Here is a 19,751-nt window from a genome sequence, read left to right on the forward strand (position 1 = left end):
TATAGTTTGTCGTTTGTAAAGCGGCAATTTTCACCAGAAGTACCAAGCATTTTTAGCAAGATTGAGTGTTTATTTTTAGATCTTTTTTTAGTTCTGACTAATTTAGAAACAAACTGCTTGGTACGGACAGGAATTAAGCAGACGATTGAAAAGCCGAAGGCATGTGGGAAGGAGGGGGGGAGTGAGTTGTTTGTTTTGAATGGCTCAGCGTTTATAGCCCCAGTTTCGATACCCATGCAGTACCGACCTTGCAGTTTTGGTTGAAATATTGCACTTTTTTATTCAAAATTTGTGGATGTACTTAGCAACACAAATGACACATATGCATAAATGATATTTAATACACTAAATTTTAACATTCCACTGTATCAGCAAAACAAACTCCCCGATAAAATGCGCTTCAATTGGCGTACAGCGACAACCGTTGCGTTGGATTGACAGTTGCCCTTCAAAAATTGTTTACTTGTGTGCGAGCTTCGGTGACGGCAAAAAGTGCGTTCTTTTTCCCAGCGCATTTTGGCTTGTAGCGAAAAAAGCGAAGTAAAATATCTACAGTTTTCCTGTTTGATTCCCCAGCAGCTTCTCCGTGAACCGCTCATTAAGATGCGATTGTGTGAACTACTATGTTTGCACCGGGTTTAAAAAGTACGTCCGGAAACGTTCGGAACCCGCGGCTAAAGCTTGGCTCAGCAGCATCCGCAGCTGCAGCACCATCATCCAGCTCGTCCTGCCCATTGAGCGGAGAGACGCACGAGCACCGTAGAACGCAGCGAAGGTGTACTGGTATCTTACCGCCGAACGTGGATGGTCGGCCACGCGGTACACTAGCGATTGGATTTGGTAACTTCCTGGAATCTCCCCGTGTGACTGCGGGTGGCTCTCCCGCTAGCGTCGGAATTCGTTGGAACAGCACGAAGGTATACGCTGCAGTTGATCTGCAGGTAGTGTGGTGGGGACAGAAGGCATCCACTCCGGTGGCAACGCTTCACTGGGCAGAGGGAGGAAAGAATAGTGGTTGCGTCGATTACGAAGTTTGTACCAGTGCAGGGCTATTCCGACGGTATCTGAAAAGCTGCGAACCTGTGCGCCTGAGACTATACTCCAAACGCACCGAAACTCTTATCGGAACGGCCAAGGTACCGATACCGAATAAAATTATAAATTTCTGCGAAACTGCTGACCCAGCGACGGCCGCCACACAAAGCTGTGGAGAGATTCTCAGCGTACGCGGCTTTCGGCTCGGTGAACTTTGTTTGGAATTCTCCCTCAAATTCGATCCCAAGGAGTTTCCGGCAAATCCATCCAAACCCGTCAGCTCACAGTCCCAGAAAGGGAAAGAAAATCGGAAAATGTTATGCGTCGAGCAGCCCGCCTCTGCTATTGCGCCCCTAAAACCCCTCCCATCCGCATCGAACTCAGCGCTGATTGTGGAAGGAAAAATAGCTCCGCTCCATGAAAGTTCACAGCGTGCTCTGGCCGATGGACACCGCCTTCAAGCGGGGAAGAAAAAGTTCAACACGCTGGATCACGAGCGAAGGCGCAAAGTGTTGGATTATCTAACCGGAAAACCGTACGATGATGAACGGGCCCGCTGCTCGTCGGAACTTTCGGCACTCAGTGAGATCTGTTCCATATCGCCGGCAGAAAGCATGATGGAAGCACTCGCCCGATATGATGCCGCTCCCGAGCAGAACAAGCAACCCTATCTGCAGGCGGTCGATTGCATTCGTGTGCTGGTGGAAGGATTGCGACTTACAAGAGCCGGTATGAAGGAAATGCAACATCGCACAAAACATCAGTGGTTAGCACCGGCAATGTCCGGTTTCATCGTGAAGATGAAGCTTTCCCGCAATCCCAACATAACGCTTCTCAAGTTCAACTCCACATCGATGGCTTACGATAACGCGGAGGTACTGTTCGAGAGTCAGCCGAAAACCACAAAAATTGCCCTACCCACGGGTGGAGATGAAGGATTGTCGTTTGAGTTCGGCATACATCTGAACGTTGGCAGCAGTTTCGGAAAGGTTCGACTGTTCATGCTCGGATCGGCCTCCGTTGCGTTGCGCGAGCTGCTAGATGGACGTTTAAGTTGCCACAAACGCTGCCCGGTTCGGTTGACATCTGATGATATTCTGCTCGGTACACTGACGCTACGCATGTATCTAGGACGCCGAGGACTTCACTTTGGATCGGAATTGATCGATGCCGTACTGGTGGACGATGGTAACGTTACGCTTGATAATACTTCAAGTGATAGTGACACGTGGGATGGTCCTACGGGTCCCTTGCCAGAACCTTCACATCAGCATTATTTTGATAGACCACATTCTTGTGGCTATCATCCATTGGGCGGACCGATGCGCCAACGTGGTTTATTCCCACACGCAAGCTGGACATGCACAAGGCACACCGGCTGTCCGGCAGATAATCAAAGTCCTTCCCATGCCAAGGACACGAACACGTCAAAAAATCAACAGTCGAATCCAACGGCAAACGAGACCTCTGACGGAATGGCAAAGAAAAATCAAAATGAACCGCCCGAACAATCACAGCCGGAACCGAAACCAATGGAAACGGAAACAAGTACTCCAGCAGAACGGGTAAAGCTGCTTCACGGAATACTTCATCTTGGTCAGCTTCGGTCTCTTCCGGTCGATGATTACTTTCTCGTGTGTAATACTTTCTGGACCGACGAACCGAGTTCGCTCACATCGGAACTTTGTGCAGAGGGAGGTGATTTTAACTACCTCCATACGTTCCCAGTACTCGCGAACGCGACATTCATCGATCGTGTTCGCAACCAACACATGAAGGTGGAACTTTGGCAGAAACCGAAAGGTGAACCGGAAAAGCTTATCGGTCTGACTCGCTTGCCCCTGCATCAGTTCTACATCGCGTTCCGGGATGCCCAGCTGAGCGAGCATCTGTCCCACGCCAAGCTGCCTGTCATCTCGATCGATGGTTGGAGCGGTATCGGATCACCACTGGCCGCTGAACCATGCGGTGAGATCAAGGCCATACTAGCCATCGGTACTGAGAGTCAGATTGAGCATTTTAAAACCATGCGCAATCTCCTGCACGTGTCGAGCGATGTGCCACGCTCGCTTGCATCTCGTGCCAGCGTGCCCTCGTCTGCGGTAGGCTCTCCAACACGCCGAATCTATCCGCGGCCCGAGCACAAATCAATACAAACGATGAGCACCGGCACCAAGCAGCCTCAAACGTCCGAGGTGGCAAACATGCTGTCGGCGTTTATCGAAAATCTCGCCCAGCGCTTGCCAATCTCGTCGGAACGCAGTACGGCACCGAGCTACGATCACAATAATGCTTCCACCGACCAACCGATGGATGTACCGCATGGCGGATCTTCACCGCACTCGAATGCAAACCGACCACAGCTACGTAAAACGGCCGATCTGCTCGACAATCTGCAGAAGGCCCTGTCCCAACGGCCGTCCGCTTCTGCACTGGATGGATTCGGTGGTTTGGGAGGGTTAGGTATGGCTACTCTGCTCGGTGCTGCCACGACACCCGCCGATCAAACACCACCGGCAGCGGGCGCTGGCATCGGTAGTGGACAACCACATGACGTAACGGGCCCAAGCGACGAGGGTGGTTCAACTGGAGCCACCGAAAGTGGAATGGATTCTCAACCAACAACGGAGAACTCAACCAGCACAAGTAGTAAAGCTACACCGAGCGCTGAGCTCAACTCAGTCTCGATGGACGAATGCAAGGTGTTCCGTGTGGCGATCGAGATCGAACAGGCGGTAAATTTACCGAAGCTCACCATCAGCAAAAAGTATGCCAAACGGCACAAGACTCGTAACGTGCCCGATACGCTGGAATTGGAGCCTAGTGCGTATGCCACGTTCGAAGGGTACAACTTGAAAGCCGGTATGCCGAACACGGTTAAATCGCACGAAGGAATCGTGTACACGACGCACGTACTGGAACGCAACTGTGCTCCCGGTTGGCAGAAGCGCTTCGAGGTGCAACTTCCGGTCGATTTAATGATGAACGTAAGCTCGATACTTCCCAAATGTAACGATTCAGAATGGATTTAATGAATTATTTCTTTTCTTAGGATGAAAAACGGTTCATATTGAAGGTTTGGCGTAAGGCGGCATTGAGCGATGCACCCAAGTGTCGTTTGCTGCCTGCCCCGATGGAGGATGCCGTGATCGGGTTCTGTGCGATTGATTTGAGTGTGTTGCTGTCGGGTATGCCGTACATTCTCGGTTGGTACAACATTATGGACTTTTCCGGGCGCTGCAACGGCCAAATAAAGGTACGTCTGATAGGGGTTGATCGCGAAAAGAAGTTGCAGTGCTGAATGTCTATCGCTTTTTCCTTGCTTAGGTTAATGTACAGCCACTGGAGAACGTGCAAGTGTACAAGGGGCTCGACGAGCAGATGAACTTCCAGATACCGCTATCGATCGATGTGGACTGTACCGCGATCGGGTTGGACGCAGCCAACAACACCTCGCTCAGCCGTGCGTTGAAGCGCAAGTTTACCGAGTTAGAAGAAATTACGGAACGATTAAAGGCACGCCTGTTTGATGTGACCGGCGAAGAAGGTGATGACGATCAGTTTGAGCACGACCTTAACACGGAAGCGGAAGAAGAGGAAGATGAATCCTGGCCAGATCAGTTCGGTGACATGTCTAACCAGAAGCGCAACAGCCAGTACCCGAACGGTGCGCTAACGCTCACCACCAACACATCGTCCTACTCGATGTGTGCTACCGATCGGCGCGTAAACGATCCGCCAGAACGGACCCTTACCGGGTGCTCGAACCAGAACCAGACTGCACGACACCCACCGGCACAGTTGCAGCTAGAAGATCTGATCCAAACGCACGACATCGACACGCTGATTAATCCGGCCATCATAAAGAATCTCCTCAACCCATCCAACTCGGACGAAACGCCACCGCTTGGTGATGGTGGTGGACTGGAGGCAGCGACCGATGCGGACATGAGTGATACCAATTCTTCGTCGCGATCATCGCTGCTGCCGGTCGATGCGAACGGAACTCCATCACAAACGGTGTCAGCGGGTGGCGATAAAGTAAGGCAGATTGCTTCTGCCCTGCAGAGGACTACCATATCCGATGCGAGCTGCGATACAAGTCCCATGCCCACGACCAGTAAGTGTCGTGAAGCTCCGGAAGGCGAAACGATGAAGGATGTTAATAATTGAGATTGTAACCTTGGAAGTGGGGAAGGCACGGTACAACAAGCAATTGAATGTTCCGTTTTTTAATCTTATGTTAATACCGCTTCGACACGTTCTCTTTAGCGGTTTAATGTAGTTTGTAGTATTTATCCATTGTGCACACTATTACGTCGGTAATCTTTGTACTTTGTTCGTACCCGAACGAAGTGAACACATTTTACGTAGTATTAAAGGTCCGGCAGACTTTCGACAACGATTTGTATTAGCTTTGGAATTCAATACTAAGCTCTTCGATTATGTGTAAATTGTGTTTGGTGCATTAGCGTGAACTTTACGGAAAGAACTCTGATTACTTACCTTGTAGGAAATGTCATCATAATCTATCACAAGCCGTACAATAATTGGCCAAGCTTAGTTCCAGGTTCTATTCAAACATTGATAGATAATTTTCCAGACGAAACTTTCGCTTCAACTGCTTGTTACTAATGAATTGTATCGCGGCACTGGTCTTATCATGCCGATGGTAATATGCACAGTGTCGCACACGCTATAAAGAAAGGAAAGTTGGGTCAAAGTATACACGCCGGACATGTGATCGGTGACCCAAGCTGAATACAGCTTACCTTATATTCCGTCAACGTTTCCATGCGTTTCGTCTGTTCGGAATTGCTCTTCGAATGGCACCGGGCTTCGTCGAGTTCTTTCACCATACAACGCCGACACAGACAGCGCTCCGTTCGAAGATTCTTCCAGTAGTCCACCTCCGGACGTTCGTCACACCGTTGGCAACGGTCGAAATTATCCGTCTTGCAGATCGTTCGGGCGGCCGGCATAATTTTGATGGTACCCCCAAACGAATGATTCCGAATATCCTTGCGAGTTTTGAAGAGATATGTACCAACGCTGAAAACATGTATGAAGAAAAAAAGAGATAGTTTATTAAATTGTGGATAAAGAACTGCATAATTGATTGACTGATAACGACGATCCAACGTGAGTGGTTTAAGTGACTTCAAGCTCCAAGAGCGTTATAGTCTGTAGATTGTAGATAGTCTGTAGACCGATAATTAACTCAAAAATATTGTAACACGAGTTTATCAACTTACCCAGGATACGCAAGCGAATGATCCTTCGCACGTTCGTCCGTTCCACTGCCAAACGGTTTGGCCGATTGTTTCGGTTTCGATTGCTTCCGTGCCACCAGCTCGTAATCGCCCACACCCGGGCTGTTGCTCACCTCTTCGAAGTTAAACCGCACACTGGTAGCGGCCAGCGGTCCATAGCCTTTACGGCTGATCCGTTTGCGTAAGGCAGGATGTGCGTCCGGTGTTCCCGAATCGTATGCGATGTTGTGACAACCCGGCGCAAGATTTTCACCCAAAAGTTCCGGCTGCCGTCGGCGCATCAAGGTATCCATGGCTGGTCCACGCAGGGGTACCGCTTCCCGCGCGATGCTGGAACCGAAGCAGATCCTTGCCTGGGGTGGACGTTGAATGACGTACTCGAAACCTGAGGAGGATACTGCACACATTTAACGCCACTCTGCTCGAGCTATTCTTCATCGCTTCACTAGAAGTGATGCGACCAAACCAGGATCACATCACCCAAGAATGCCCCACCGAAGTCATTACAGCGCCCAAGAATAAGCTGATATTCCTTGCGAGCTTCCCGAAGAAGCAAACGGGAGAACTCGTTCATTTCGATCATCTTTAAACAAGAACCATGGTACGTTACACTCCGTACAGTTGATGTGTTTCCACACCGAGTGCCCTAATCAAACTGTGGAACTCCGAAGGAAATCGGTTCAGTCCATGTCCACACAAAACTCTTTCCGAGAAAGCGCATTATTTTAGTGCTGCGGAAAAGCCACGAAGCACGTGCCGGCCCGGGAAAGCCGTTGGAGAAAAGCGCGTGTCTCTATCGTTGTTTTGTGGTAGTTTGGAGGCGCGGAGTGCCCTAAAGTAAACATGGCGCGGTGGAGTTTGCATAGATTGTAAGTTACTCGAAATGGGAAGAGGGAACAAGAACAGTGTATAAAGCAACTAAAGCCGGCTCGAATCCCTGGTGGAAGGAGTATTTTATTGGTGTGATTTATTTACCCCAAAAGCTTAACTCAATCAAACCGAATCCAGTTTCTTCTTTACAGCGATGTCGGCCTACCGGGGGAGTGGAAAAAGGAATGGGAAATCTGATCGAAATTTGAAGTCTACCGTCAATCGTCAATGGCAATATTGAACCGCGGGAGAGAAATGATTGGCTCATAAATTGTGCATGTTTGCGGGCGAACTCCAATGTGAAAGAGACATACGAAAAGGAAAGAGTTTCATTTGGTTATCTAAACCCCCACTATCGACTATCGGCGTGGGACAATCAATTTGATTGATTAATGAGATGCTTCAGTATGTTTTTTATGCTACTCGGAAGTACCTAGCATCTACTCGCATGAATATTTCAAATATTATACATTGTCCTTTAAAATGGATTGATTTATTTAGCTGAGGGATGGTTTTTGGGGGGTCTTTCAACAACATAATTCCCTTGGAGACTAGCATTAGACAGCGTTCGTAGGAATTCTAGTATCCCTTCCGTTGGGGTAGATACCTCTCCGAAAACATGTGTAATTCCACCACATCGGAGGGACATTTTTGATTCCCAAAACCATTCACGTCCTACGATTTATAGCTTCATACCCTGAGCCGTGTGGCTCAATAAGCGGAAGCTTCGGGTTTTTTGCCAAGTTCTCACCAAAGCCAGCGTTCCGTCGCGTGACAATCGGTAACTACTTGCTGGTGAAAACTTGTTGGGTGGGAATCGACCGTTTGGGAAAAACCTCGGGAACGTGCCCGAGAATATGGAAAGCCTCCTTCCCTGTTGGTTTCTTCACACTTTCGCACGCTTTGTAGTAGTTAGCGGGAAATGGTTTTGTGGAATGTTTGTCTTTTATTCCAACTACGAAAATATGGAGGACGATTCCATCGACCATTTTCTTTTGGGTTCTTCCACCACGGCACCGCTTGTTATCATATTCAATTTGGGTGCTTTGACTTCCAAACCATTCTCACTGTTGTTGGAAGCTCATTTAGACAAAACCCTACTACCACTACTACTACTACCACTGCTGATTCACCAAACGGGCACGCATCACTTCGATCGAAGTAGTCTTGGGAATGAAAGGCTCAAAGCACGACAGATTATGGTAATTAGACCTGCACCAATTAGCTTTTCCTTGGCGAGTAAAGTTGTGAGCTCTGTCGAAGCATGAGCCAGCGGCATTAGAACTTTATGACCGTGATGATAACATCTACATCAGTTGCTAATTTGCAACCGAAAATGACAAATTTTGTTCCTTTGTTGTCCTCGTGGGGGAGAAATGTTAATTTTCCCAGTGAATTTAACTACCTTTACCTTCCATTACTGCGTCCCACGAGGAGTTTCTGGAAGCGATTTTGAACCACCAAGGGACAGAGCTTTAGCCGGATAGCTGCGCTGATCGTATCACTTTCACCAACAAAGCAGAAAGTACAATTAACTCATCGCTTCGCACGTGTTTTGCAAAAGAAAAACTCCCCGAGCGTCGAAGGATATTCCGTCCGGTCAAGCAAAACCCACAATCAATTCTGATTCGCGCAACCGTGTGGCTTTTTTCGGTTGAGAACGTGCAACAGTTTTTTGCTTTGTTGCTTCGATGCTGGTTGACAAAGGGGGAAAAAATGCTCGCAAAGCTCGTAAAACTCATTCGTAGAGTCCGGACCGCGGGCGCGCACGGGTAGCGTGTGAAAAGTAAACATTGTTGCAACCGCCCATAAGGACCCATATTGTCGCGGTCGATGTTTGTACGCGTGCAAAGCATGGCCTGGGTCATGGGTCATGGCATGGGTCCTTCGCCTACTTTTTACCCCGTGGTTTCCATTTTGTAGGACCCTACCTCCAGCTTAGCGTTAGCGCTTTGGGGCTCAGGAATGCTGGTTTTGTCGCTTGGTTGTGGTTGGAACGTTTCGAACAGGTGATTTCGGTTTACGGTGCCAATCGATACGCCAATACGGTTCTGTGTTGAAACAGTCACGTGCTGCAGAAGAGAAGACAAACATTTTAGTTTATACGCCGTTTGCCAACCAAAAAATACTAAATAAACAGTATCAAAGCTGCCTCAGCTTTAAAACAGCACTTAAGCAGCGGAGACGCTGTATCGTCATGATGTTTGAAGCAACACTTTTGTATTGTTGTGCCTGAATAATCTTTTGAGAAGGGTGGTGCATACGAATCTTCTGTGGAGAGTCGTTCAAATTATGAGTTGATTCTCAAAATATCCATGAATCATGATAGGTTTCGAACACTATCTTCAATGATGCAGATTGCAGATGCAATGATTCAAAATAAAAAAATCCCGAAAAAATCATGATTTATTTACGATTCATTAATGTATCATTTGGGATTTGTAAACCACACCAAGAAACAATGAAGAATCACGAGTCTCTGACGATTCATGAGTTATTGAGGAATCCTCGAGCAGTAATGAGGTTGTAGAATAAAGAATCGTTCATTTAGTTCTAAGATTCATGAGTATGAATCAGATTCACACAAAACTACACTTTAAGGATTTTTCTTTACGAGGATTTTATAAATAATAAACGTCATTTATAAAATTTATAAATTTTATAATTTATTATTCGAAAAGTACGGCTGAATGAATGATGATTGCAATGGTAGTATTACCTAATGTACTATTCACATTCGTATGAAGACTCCGATTCAAGAGTTTTCGAATTCCTTCTCGAATCAGTGAAGGTACTACAAACCATATTATAAAGGGAACTGTACGCTAAATTATCGTTTTTCTTTCTTGCGTCGCATAACATACCGTTAACTGACGGCTATTTCAACCGAGCACAAAGGAGATTCGGGGGCCACCTGTCAACTGTCATATTGGCGCATGGGGAATCGCACTGCAAACCGAAAGCTGTCATTAATGCGCACCGGGCAGCCAAGATGCATAGGGGAACCAGTCTAAATTTACCATGAAAAATATTTCCTGAATACTAGCGACAGCGGTGTGCGATGTGATTATGTGGTGTTGCGGCAATGAAATGAAACTGTTCCTGTCGAACGAAATTGCACATGGCGGCGGCAGAACATCATGGAATAGGCGCTCCGTAGAAACGCGTCGGAAAACAGGTAAAAACCGGGTGCTTTCGGGCTGGTTTTTGCGTTAAAATGCGTTGGAATGGTCTGTGAATGGGTGAGCGATGGAGTTTGTGCAAATTTTGGGCCCTTTCGGGGTAAAAAGTAGCGTCGAGCGGATTTTCCAGAACCGTCCAATGAACTCTTCCGTACCACCGCCGTCAGGCGAATGGTTCTGTGGTGTGCTGTACAGTAAGTACGGGGCCCATTCAAAAGGCGGACTGGGTCGGTCTTTTGTTAAGCGAAACAGAGTGATACGAGTGATATAATTTTTATCATGAAATTTTGTACGTAAATGAGATTGAAAGTAGATAAATCGAAATTCAATTATGTATCGTTAAAGTTACTATTTTACCTTCAAACTCGGTAAATCCAGTGAAAGTAAAGGGAATGAATAAAAAAGGGAAAACTTTTCTACAAAAAAAAAAACCCGTAATTGTAAAAAGTGATGCTCGATGCTTCAGCGTGTCCCTAATGGTGGTCCCCTAATGTAAAAGAGTGTATCGTAATGGTGTCGATTATCAAAAGTGGCATCTCTCGGCTAACTATGTTGCTATGTAAATGGTTCATGGTGTGTGGCGTTGCAAAAAGATGAAGGCTATCTTGAATTTACGTGGTGGTGTGAGCTTCCCCGTACGCGAACCATGGAATAATATATGGAAAAAGCTTTAATAAAAGCAGTCATAGTAGAGGGAAAGTGTGCCATTTGCTTCGATTGCGTTCTATAACAAAAACGCTTTTATTCCATGTAAATTTTATAATATTTATGATAGCTGCTAGCGAATATGATAACATTTTTAATGGAAAAAGTTAAAACAAGAATAGGTTTAGCATAGTGATGTTAACAAAGAACGTTGTAAATTGCATTTTTCGTTTTTATAATCATGATTCATGCATCCGTTACCAATTCCAGTTGTATGTGTGTGTGTGCGCGCGTGTTCATACATACCAGAGGGGTTAATTTCAGTCTGGCGTACCGTGTGTAACACGGGTTGTATTTTGCGAATGTCTCCTCTTGCCACTTTTGCCCTCGTTCGCTGACCATTATTCGCTTTAGTAGAGCAAATACGATTTAAATCGACGTAATTTATGTAGTTTTCAAAAAAAAAAAAAACGCACACATACGCACTCGTTTGTATGAAGCCGATTAAGAAAAAAAACAGGTATGAAATATTACTTCCTAAAATAATATTTCAATCGCTTGTCTACTCGGAGGAGGGATTCCCCATCCTTCCCTTTTGGAAGGAAACAAAGTGGGCACTGACATTATAGCAGTGATATAGCATAATATTGATGATAAGATTTGCTGCCAGCAAATGCAGCCTATAGTTGTCGAGTTTTATTTTTCAGTTCTTTAAATCATGAAGCTTTTTGAGGTAAAGAAATCCGGATTTTACGTTTAATAACAAGTTGTAGTTTCTGAGTAGTTTCTTTGCTGATGAAATAACATAAGCACTGTTAGTGTAGTATTCTAGTTCTAGTATTGCAGCATTTACTTTACTAGAGAATAATCTTGTTTATAATTTTTAGAGTGTGGTGGTAGCGCTGCCAGCACTTTACATGTGAAGTTTACGATAGAATACGACCCGGCCTCGCATGTTATATACTTGTACTTTATTTGGGTTTATTATCAAAGAAATACTTATTTCAGAAGGTTAAATCAAAACTATTTTGATTCTAACATTTTGATCTTAAACTGTTTGGAAAATTCATCAATCTTCGTGGAGTCAATTTTCTGCCTAGAGATTCAGAGCCATTCATTCAATTTAAAGATTTATACCTGAATCAAATCCCCCCAACATTATTAAATACTATTGTACAAAATTATTAATTATTCTTTCATTTCATTTTAGGTTGTTCATTCCAATTCCATCCTCCCTAGGAGAGATTTACAATTTTACTGTGGTCAATAGAAAAGTGCCCTACTACTGCTGCCTTGCCGATAAGCAACATTTCCAGAATTAAATAGCACACTGCGGCTTAAGAAGTCGAATCAACTGGAGGTCTGCTTTTGAACGTGCAAACAATCAGAAACTCTCAAAGATGACTACCACACGGGAGGACGTACTGCTCCAGATGGGAGAAGTGCGGTTTAAGAAGGGTGACGGGACGCTTTACGTGATGAACGAACGAATCGCCTGGATTGCTGAGCATCGCGACACGGTTGCTGTATCACACCGTTTTCAGGATATAAAAAGTACGCTATGCCCTCTAAATAACCTCCCATTTCGTGTTAAAATAAAAACTCATGTCTTTCCTATTTTAGTGCAAAAAATTTCACCCGAAGGAAAGCCGAAGGTACAGCTGCAGGTCGTACTGCACGATGGCAACAGCTCGACGTTTCACTTCGTCAACCGGCTCGGTCCCCAGGCACAGATGGCCGACCGGGACAAGGTGAAGGAGCTGCTACAACAACTGCTGCCAAACTTTCGGCGCAAAATCGACAAGGAGCTGGAGGAAAAGAACCGTATCCTGACGGAAAACCCATCGCTCTTGCAGCTGTACAAAGATCTGGTCATAACGCAGGTGTTGACGAGCGAAGAGTTCTGGGCACGGCACGCTAAGGACTACATGAACAAGGAGCAAACGGTAAAGCAAGACATTGGCGTGTCCGGTGCGTTCCTGGCGGACATTAAGCCCCAAACGGATGGGTGTAACGGGTTGCGCTACAATTTAACGGCGGACATTATCGAATGCATCTTTAAAACGTATCCGGCCGTGAAGCGGAAACACACCGAGCACGTGCCGGGAAAGATGACGGAGGCGGAGTTTTGGACAAAATTTTTCCAGTCACACTACTTCCACCGGGACCGCATCGTGGCGGGCGGCACCAAAGACATTTTCACCGAGTGCGGTAAGATCGATGATCAGCAGCTGCGCCAGTCGGTGCAGGAGAATCTCGGCGATCCGTTGCTGGATATACGGGCGTTCGAAGACAATACGCTTGAGGATGGATTTTGCAGTTCGGCCACTGCCAAGCAGCAGACAGTGAACAGCGGCAACATCGTACATCAGAGTATGATCAAGCGCTTTAACCAACATTCGTTTTCCGTGCTGAAAACGTGCACGGATGTGAAAACGCTGAACTGTGGCATCGGTTCCATACTGTCTGCAACGCCGGTTGTTACGGATTCAGCCACCAACGGTATGGCAGTTACTGCAAACGGGAAGGACAAAACGAACAGCAACTGTCAGCCGACAGATGGCAGCAACAACAACAACAACACGGTGAACGGATACAGCAAGAAAGAGAAAAGGTCGCACGATCAGCACCACCTTGCCAATGGGACCACCGCGGAACACAAGAGTAATGGGACCAGCACGGGTGCGAACGGGGTGTTTGTTGAGCCAACGATTAAGAAGGCTCGGATACAGGCGAAAATTACGTACGATGATCTGGAAGGTGAAGAGGATGAGCGGACCCGCGTAAAGCAGTTGAATTTGACCAAAATAGAACGTTACCTACATGGGCCTGTGCCGGCCGCAGGTGGTACTGGTAGTGGTCACGATTCATTACTGTCCACGCACCAGCGTGGTGAAGGATCGGGAGGTTTGCATGATTTCGAAACGACCCATGCAATGATCCTAGAGGCCGCCAATGGAACGTGGAGCAATCGGACACCTCATAAGCTGTTGGTCAGTCCGGCCGCTGCGGTCAGTGCACTGGGTGATCTCAGTCCGGGTGGTGCGCTCATGAGAGGATTCCAAGAACAAAGCCTTGCCCGTAAGTATTGTCAAGTAGAGGGTTTAGACGAAGTGCAAACTCGGTGATGTGAAGGCTGGGAAGTTAGTCACTTGACGGTTCTATAGGCTCTCCCACTCACCTACATCTTTCTTTTTGACGCTTCGTTTTTTATTAAAAAAAGCACGACCATACCGTACTGCTTGTAACTAAGGGTAACTTATTCTAAGATACAATTCACATTCGTTTGAAGACATTTCTTTCCCCAAACAGTGAAATAAGGTGACCTATCCCGATTGTACTTGGGGAGTTTGAGCGTTGGATCAACTCTTTCACAAGCGTTTCCACTGACTACAAAAAGTTCAGATTTGCCCATTCCGACTAATCCCCCGCAAGCAGGGCTGATTTTCCGGCTACGGTTAAATAACGCAAAGAAATTCATGAATAAATGACAGATCTAATTCTCTTGGTTGGTTGTTGTGCCGATAAAGAAGACAGAAAGTTTAGAGAGTCTATACAGAGAGCGACAACAGATTTAGTAGACTTAATTTTAATGCGATTATAAGAACAATTGTTGTGACTCTGATTGATGCTTCGGATAACACGGCTGCGCGATTGCTTCGTCTAAATCCACTTACTGAATTACCTGACGATCTGAACTATATTTCATTTTATTACCATTCCCAACGCAGAACTAGTGCCTCCGGATATCGAGAAGGAAGTGCGAAACCTTTACCTATCGTTGCTGGAATTGCTAAAGGAGTTTTGGAAATGTTTCCCACCAACTACGCCTCAGCTAGAGTCGGAAGCAACGCGCATGCACGACATATTGCAACGCTTCGCGATGGTCAAATTGAAGCCCTTTGAGGTATGTGCGCCTTATATCCCTTGGCATGCTATCCTATTAGTGATATTGTAATTTCATTTTGTTTTCATTTGGTAGGATCGTGCCATGAGAGAACTGTTGCCATTGGGATCCTCGCTAACGCAGCATTTGAATCAACTGCTCCAGTCGGCCAACCGGAAGTATGCGATTTGGCAGGATCGGCATCGTCGTACGCACAGGTAGCACTGCTCTCCGATGCTCCACTAGCGGGGCCAAGCTTTAGTGCGTCTGTCCACTATCATCACATTATCCCGGCGCCATCGCTCCGTTTGTTACCTTCCTCTAAAGAACCGATGGCAAATAGCATTCTCCTGTTCGTTCACATTGTCACTATTTCCAAAATCGTCGTCTTTATCGTCCTCGTCATCGTATTCGTCCCGCTCTTAATCTTGTTTCTGTTCGTTATTGATGTGTGTAGTGCATGAAGCCAGCATTAGAGTTTATTACCAAGTAAAAGGGGAATTCGATTTTCCATTCCTTTCGATGTTTTGATATCCATAAAGGATCTGTAACGAATGCGCAAAATGGGAGAGAAGTGATAATGAAAGACACATCCACATCCTGCATCGGCCTGGTTCGGTTGTACACGCACTAAATAAAAAAAGTCCGTACCGAGGGAGATTTGTGAATGTTGAATGTTTAAGAACTTGATTTATGATCATGCTCCATTCTGCGCAGATGGGATAAATGGTTTAACCGCAAAAAAAGAGTTAGTATTAATGAGGCGATGTGAAAACGACGATGGGACAGTGGGAATGGAAATGTAAGAACGATTTTGGAAGCGCTAACTTGTCAAGAATCAATTACTTCAAAGATCATGAAATATATTCATATCATCTTCGAACATCGATAGTTAGTAGTATCCTTGGTTTGTAATGTCTGGGAAAATTTAGCGTATTGCTTTCGCCTCTGTTACTATGGCCTGGTACTATGGCCTGGTCGTCGTAAGTACAAAGGCAAAAGGATACATGTTGCGTCAGCGAATGCATATAGCGTATTTTCAAACAACCAAACAAAATCAAAATGATGTGATGGCCTCTAAAAAATTGCCGTGCAGAGTTTCCGATTGTGAAATTTGCTGAAAAGGAAAGTGAAAACAAACATAACAAACGAGAAATGTGAATTTTGTGCCCGAAGGTGCAAAATGAGAGATGGAATGGAATATAAAAATCGTATCTACTGTTCTGCAGTAGCGTCGTGTATGCAGTTTATCAATCAAAACAATAACAAGGAAAACATAAAATAATCATTAAAATTTTGATGCATAAAAAAGCAGCAACACAAACATGTATTTAAGGTAAATGATTAGTGTGATGAATTGTAATAAAAGTAAATAACAACATGATATGCTCTGCTGGTCTGCAAACTTGTGTATAATTTTAATCACCAAGAAAAACAACTCTGCCATTGTGGACTTATAACTGAATTATTAAAGAATATGCAAAAAGTTGAATAACAATAGTATGGATTTCATGATATGGATTATTTAAAAAAAAATGTTCATTTACGGTTCATCATTAAATAGACTTCTAAGTGCAATAATAACGGCAAGTTTAAAAATCGCTATCAAAAATATGCCAAAAATGAGTTTCCACTTTATTGGTGTGTTTTTGTTTCCCAAGTACCAAATAATACACGCATCATTTAACAACTTCAAAATGGCATGTTGAGAGTCCGACAACCGAAGGCCGGGCTAATAAAAATGTTATGGCAGGATTTATTCGGCGGGTAACAAACAAAAGTAGTGTTCGAATATCATAAATGAAACATGAGATATTTTTTAGTCAAATACATGTAATTGAAGCAATGAATGATTTCAATTTCATAGTGTTTAGACCAAATCCATTTTTCTACTTTCTAGAGAAAATTAAACCTTTAACTTTTTCTGGGTAAAAATACATTTTCCATTGAAAAAAAAGAACAGAACTTGGAAAAGGAAATCTTCCGCGTTTAAAAATTGACGACAAGCGGAACACTTTGTTCTGCTGCATGTTAAAAGCCAATGTTTCTGCCTAATGTGATCTCATCATAGTAAAATAAATGCTTGAATCATACATTTCTGTACAAAAATTAAATCGAAACGCGAAAAAAGGATAAAAATTAAAATAAAAAAAACGCTTCAAACTGAGATACTTGCTGAGTGACCTTTCGCCCACTGTTCGAAACGCTACTTGGGAACAATGAAAAGCTTCATGGTCTCTCAGCATGATAAAATAGCAATCTTTCGGAGCGTACGGAGCGTCATTCGGTTGGTGCGTGTTTATTGTTAAATTTCAACTATAAATTGTACAAAATGTGACCATTTACCGGTTCTGCAGGCCGATACTTTACCGCACCAATAAGCAATAGCAGTGCGGAGTGTAATTCGATGCATTAAATTGACGAACGGATTTGCCTTTCATTCATGCTAACCTTAGCGGTGTGAATATGGCGCTGGTGCGATGAAAAAAAAGCGGAAACAATAGAAAAGCACCGAAAAAACATTTTGGCACCGTACGCTGGGTGAGGAATAGTGCGTGTGTGGTGCAATGATTGACAGTTGGGCGGTTTGCAGATAGAACATCAACGTTTACTATTGGTCTAGTTTTCGTGTTAGGCAAGCATGAAAATCTGTTTACAGTTGGTGCGCTCAACTAAAACCCGTCGAATATGTGCTTTAACCGGGAAGGTTAGAATCGTTATCTATACCGCACGCTATACCGACGCTCGTCCAGAACATTTTGATGCAAAGTATAGCCGTATGCTTGGTGAGCCATGCTGTTTTCTAGGAAGTGAAGAAAACTGCCCTCCTTTACCGTTGATGTTTGATGCGAAGAAAGTAAGCTTGTCCGGGTGCTCTGCTCTGCTTGGCCATCGTATATCTCCCTTTTCTGCATGCTCCCAGCATAAGGCGGCGATTTTTGGTTGGTTATGCGAGCGTAACGAGCGTTTTCGAGCATGGGGCCACATTTTCCTTTTTTTCCCACCGCCTCCTGGGTATGGAGTGAGAATTCTCTCACTGTGATTTTGTGTGACCACTGCTTGTGTGTGTGTGTGTGGAGATTCAGTTCAGATCTGGTTGGCTTTTCGGAGCTCCGTGTCTCGCAGCTGTGGTCTCGCTGAACGGTTCGGTGTCCCTTGGCGTTTGTGTCCTGCAACCGGAGGCGGAGGTCTCCGGGGTTTTTGTTTGAACAATTCTTCGACACACATACACACATACACACACAGGTCACAGGGGGCAGTTGTTTCTGGTGTGCGTACCAGGTTTTTTCCCATCCCATCCCGTATCGAGTGTGAAAAAATGACCATATGAAAACGGGGCAAAAGCTGATGGACGTCGGTCGCTATACTCGCACACGGGAAATGTTCCCCCGGAAAGGGGATGAACTCCCACCCTGGGCGTAGGGAATTGAGAGGAAGCAATAAAGAAGAGAAAAATAAAAATAAAAAAACAAAGGAAGGGAGCAAAAGGTACGAGCGAAATAGCACACGCGCTTGATGCGGTGTGAGCAAGAGAGCGAGACTTTTGATCACGAAAAGCGAGAGTGAAAAATTGTGTGGACCGTGTATTCATTGTGTGCTGTGTGCCGTGTGGCGATGGTTGTGTTGTCTGCTGTACCACTAGAAAACGGCATCGCCTGTACTACACGCACTGACGATTGTTGAGGAATTGTCGGTAATAATCGAGGAGCTGTAGGTAATTCTTGCAATTCCATGTAGTTTGAAGGAGGAAGCTGACCGACAAACGTGCGACACGGTGAAGATTGAAGTGCAGAGTACGGAGGTGATGCTTTTCGCTGTCACCGTCTTCGGAGAGTGTGCGGCGATATGCTTCCGTTGCTAAGGTTTCGACGGAAAAGGGACGAAGAATGTGTCATATTGGTTTTATTATCAGATTGAATCCAATTTGAGCTTCCTTCGAGAAGCATCAATGTCCCTGCGGTAAATGCCATTATCATTTTCCATCCTTTCGCAGTGTTGGACGAAGGTTTCCTTTTTTTTCGGATGAAAAAATCTTCCATCTTCAAGCGTGTATTGCACTGGGTTTTGGCATCACACACACTCTCTCTCTCTCTCTCTTTTTGCTCTCGTTCCGGCATTAATTAAACACTCAATCATTTTCCCATCTCCCACAATGATCTCAGCCAGCCGTGGAAACGGGCAGCGTATGGTGCGTTTTCATTGATGGAAAACCAAGGCCCACTTAGGTGTCTTCGCTGTGCGGTTGAGAGGTTAGCTGGAATTGTCTTTTATTGAAAAAAAGGAAGGAATCTCTCGTTCTTTGTGTCGCCCAAAAGAGCATAAAGTGTTGTGGAATTTTATCGTGTCATTTTCTTTTTCACAGGTATAGAACGGCTGCTCCCTAGTTTCTTCCTGAATGAAGAAAACCGATGCGAATTTCGCTAGATATAAAGGAGATACTTCCGGTGAGATAGTGCGAAAATCCGGGAAATAAAGCTCCCCGAAAACCGAACGCGACCGCTGTGTCAATTCGTCTCCGCGCCCTGGTCAGTAGGTCCATGTCATACAAAAAAAGGCCAATACACCACCAACAACGAATGCACACACCGCGTTTTTGTTCATCATCATCCCGACTCTGTCTCACGTAGTCTGAGCACAAAATAGTGTGTGTGTGTGTGAGAGAGAGAGAGTGTAAGCCAATAGGTAAAGAGAAGTGCATGCGTGTGTGTGGTGAAAAATGGTACCGAAAGTGTTGTTACCCGTGATGGTTTTATGCTTTCCGTTAGTGCAACGCGCACCCGGGTACAGCTGTGTGGGGGAAAGTGCAGAAAAAGAAATGTAAGCCCGCTGCTGCCGTTGTGTGTCTTGCGTGCGATTGTA

The 19,751-nt window shown here is 45.3% G+C and overlaps 3 protein-coding genes across 3 annotated transcripts; 2 read left to right on the plus strand and 1 right to left on the minus strand.

Annotated features, from left to right (window-relative positions):
* The first annotated feature begins 623 nt into the window (after positions 1 to 623).
* LOC128707296 (uncharacterized) lies at positions 624 to 5,208 on the plus strand. The gene is made up of 3 exons (XM_053802248.1): positions 624 to 4,022; positions 4,088 to 4,291; positions 4,363 to 5,208. Exons 1-3 carry the CDS (start codon positions 624 to 626, stop codon positions 5,206 to 5,208), a joined length of 4,449 nt encoding a protein of 1,482 aa, XP_053658223.1.
* Positions 5,209 to 5,608: 400 nt separating this feature from the next.
* LOC128718523 (uncharacterized) lies at positions 5,609 to 6,891 on the minus strand. Its single transcript, XM_053812146.1, has 4 exons — positions 6,804 to 6,891; positions 6,291 to 6,693; positions 5,808 to 6,087; positions 5,609 to 5,731 (listed from the first exon to the last, which is right to left on the minus strand). The coding sequence occupies exons 1-4, from the start codon at positions 6,889 to 6,891 to the stop codon at positions 5,609 to 5,611; spliced, it is 894 nt and encodes a 297-aa protein (XP_053668121.1).
* Positions 6,892 to 12,405: 5,514 nt separating this feature from the next.
* On the plus strand, positions 12,406 to 15,145 carry LOC128706739 (general transcription factor IIH subunit 1). The gene is made up of 4 exons (XM_053801681.1): positions 12,406 to 12,559; positions 12,629 to 14,086; positions 14,737 to 14,912; positions 14,988 to 15,145. The coding sequence occupies exons 1-4, from the start codon at positions 12,406 to 12,408 to the stop codon at positions 15,111 to 15,113; spliced, it is 1,914 nt and encodes a 637-aa protein (XP_053657656.1). The 3' UTR covers positions 15,114 to 15,145.
* The last annotated feature ends 4,606 nt before the right edge of the window (positions 15,146 to 19,751 follow it).

The sequence above is a fragment of the Anopheles marshallii genome, chromosome 2, assembly GCF_943734725.1.
Source record: "Anopheles marshallii chromosome 2, idAnoMarsDA_429_01, whole genome shotgun sequence".
Classification (NCBI taxonomy): Eukaryota; Metazoa; Arthropoda; class Insecta; order Diptera; family Culicidae; genus Anopheles; species Anopheles marshallii.

Excerpts from the sequence above, each read along its gene's own strand:
- LOC128707296 (XM_053802248.1), top strand. The coding sequence starts at position 624 with ATGTTTGCACCGGGTTTAAAAAGTACGTCCGGAAACGTTCGGAACCCG. Across the intron at positions 4,023-4,087 it reads CGGTCGATTTAATGATGAAC|GATGAAAAACGGTTCATATT; the intron begins GTAAGCTCGATA and ends TTCTTTTCTTAG. Across the intron at positions 4,292-4,362 it reads GCTGCAACGGCCAAATAAAG|GTTAATGTACAGCCACTGGA; the intron begins GTACGTCTGATA and ends TTCCTTGCTTAG.
- LOC128718523 (XM_053812146.1), bottom strand. The coding sequence starts at position 6,891 with ATGATCGAAATGAACGAGTTCTCCCGTTTGCTTCTTCGGGAAGCTCGC. Across the intron at positions 6,694-6,803 it reads TGGGCGCTGTAATGACTTCG|GTTTCGAGTACGTCATTCAA; the intron begins GTGGGGCATTCT and ends TATCCTCCTCAG. Across the intron at positions 5,732-5,807 it reads AAACGTTGACGGAATATAAG|CGTGTGCGACACTGTGCATA; the intron begins GTAAGCTGTATT and ends CTTTCTTTATAG.
- LOC128706739 (XM_053801681.1), top strand. The coding sequence starts at position 12,406 with ATGACTACCACACGGGAGGACGTACTGCTCCAGATGGGAGAAGTGCGG. Across the intron at positions 14,087-14,736 it reads CCAAGAACAAAGCCTTGCCC|AACTAGTGCCTCCGGATATC; the intron begins GTAAGTATTGTC and ends TTCCCAACGCAG. Across the intron at positions 14,913-14,987 it reads TCAAATTGAAGCCCTTTGAG|GATCGTGCCATGAGAGAACT; the intron begins GTATGTGCGCCT and ends TTCATTTGGTAG.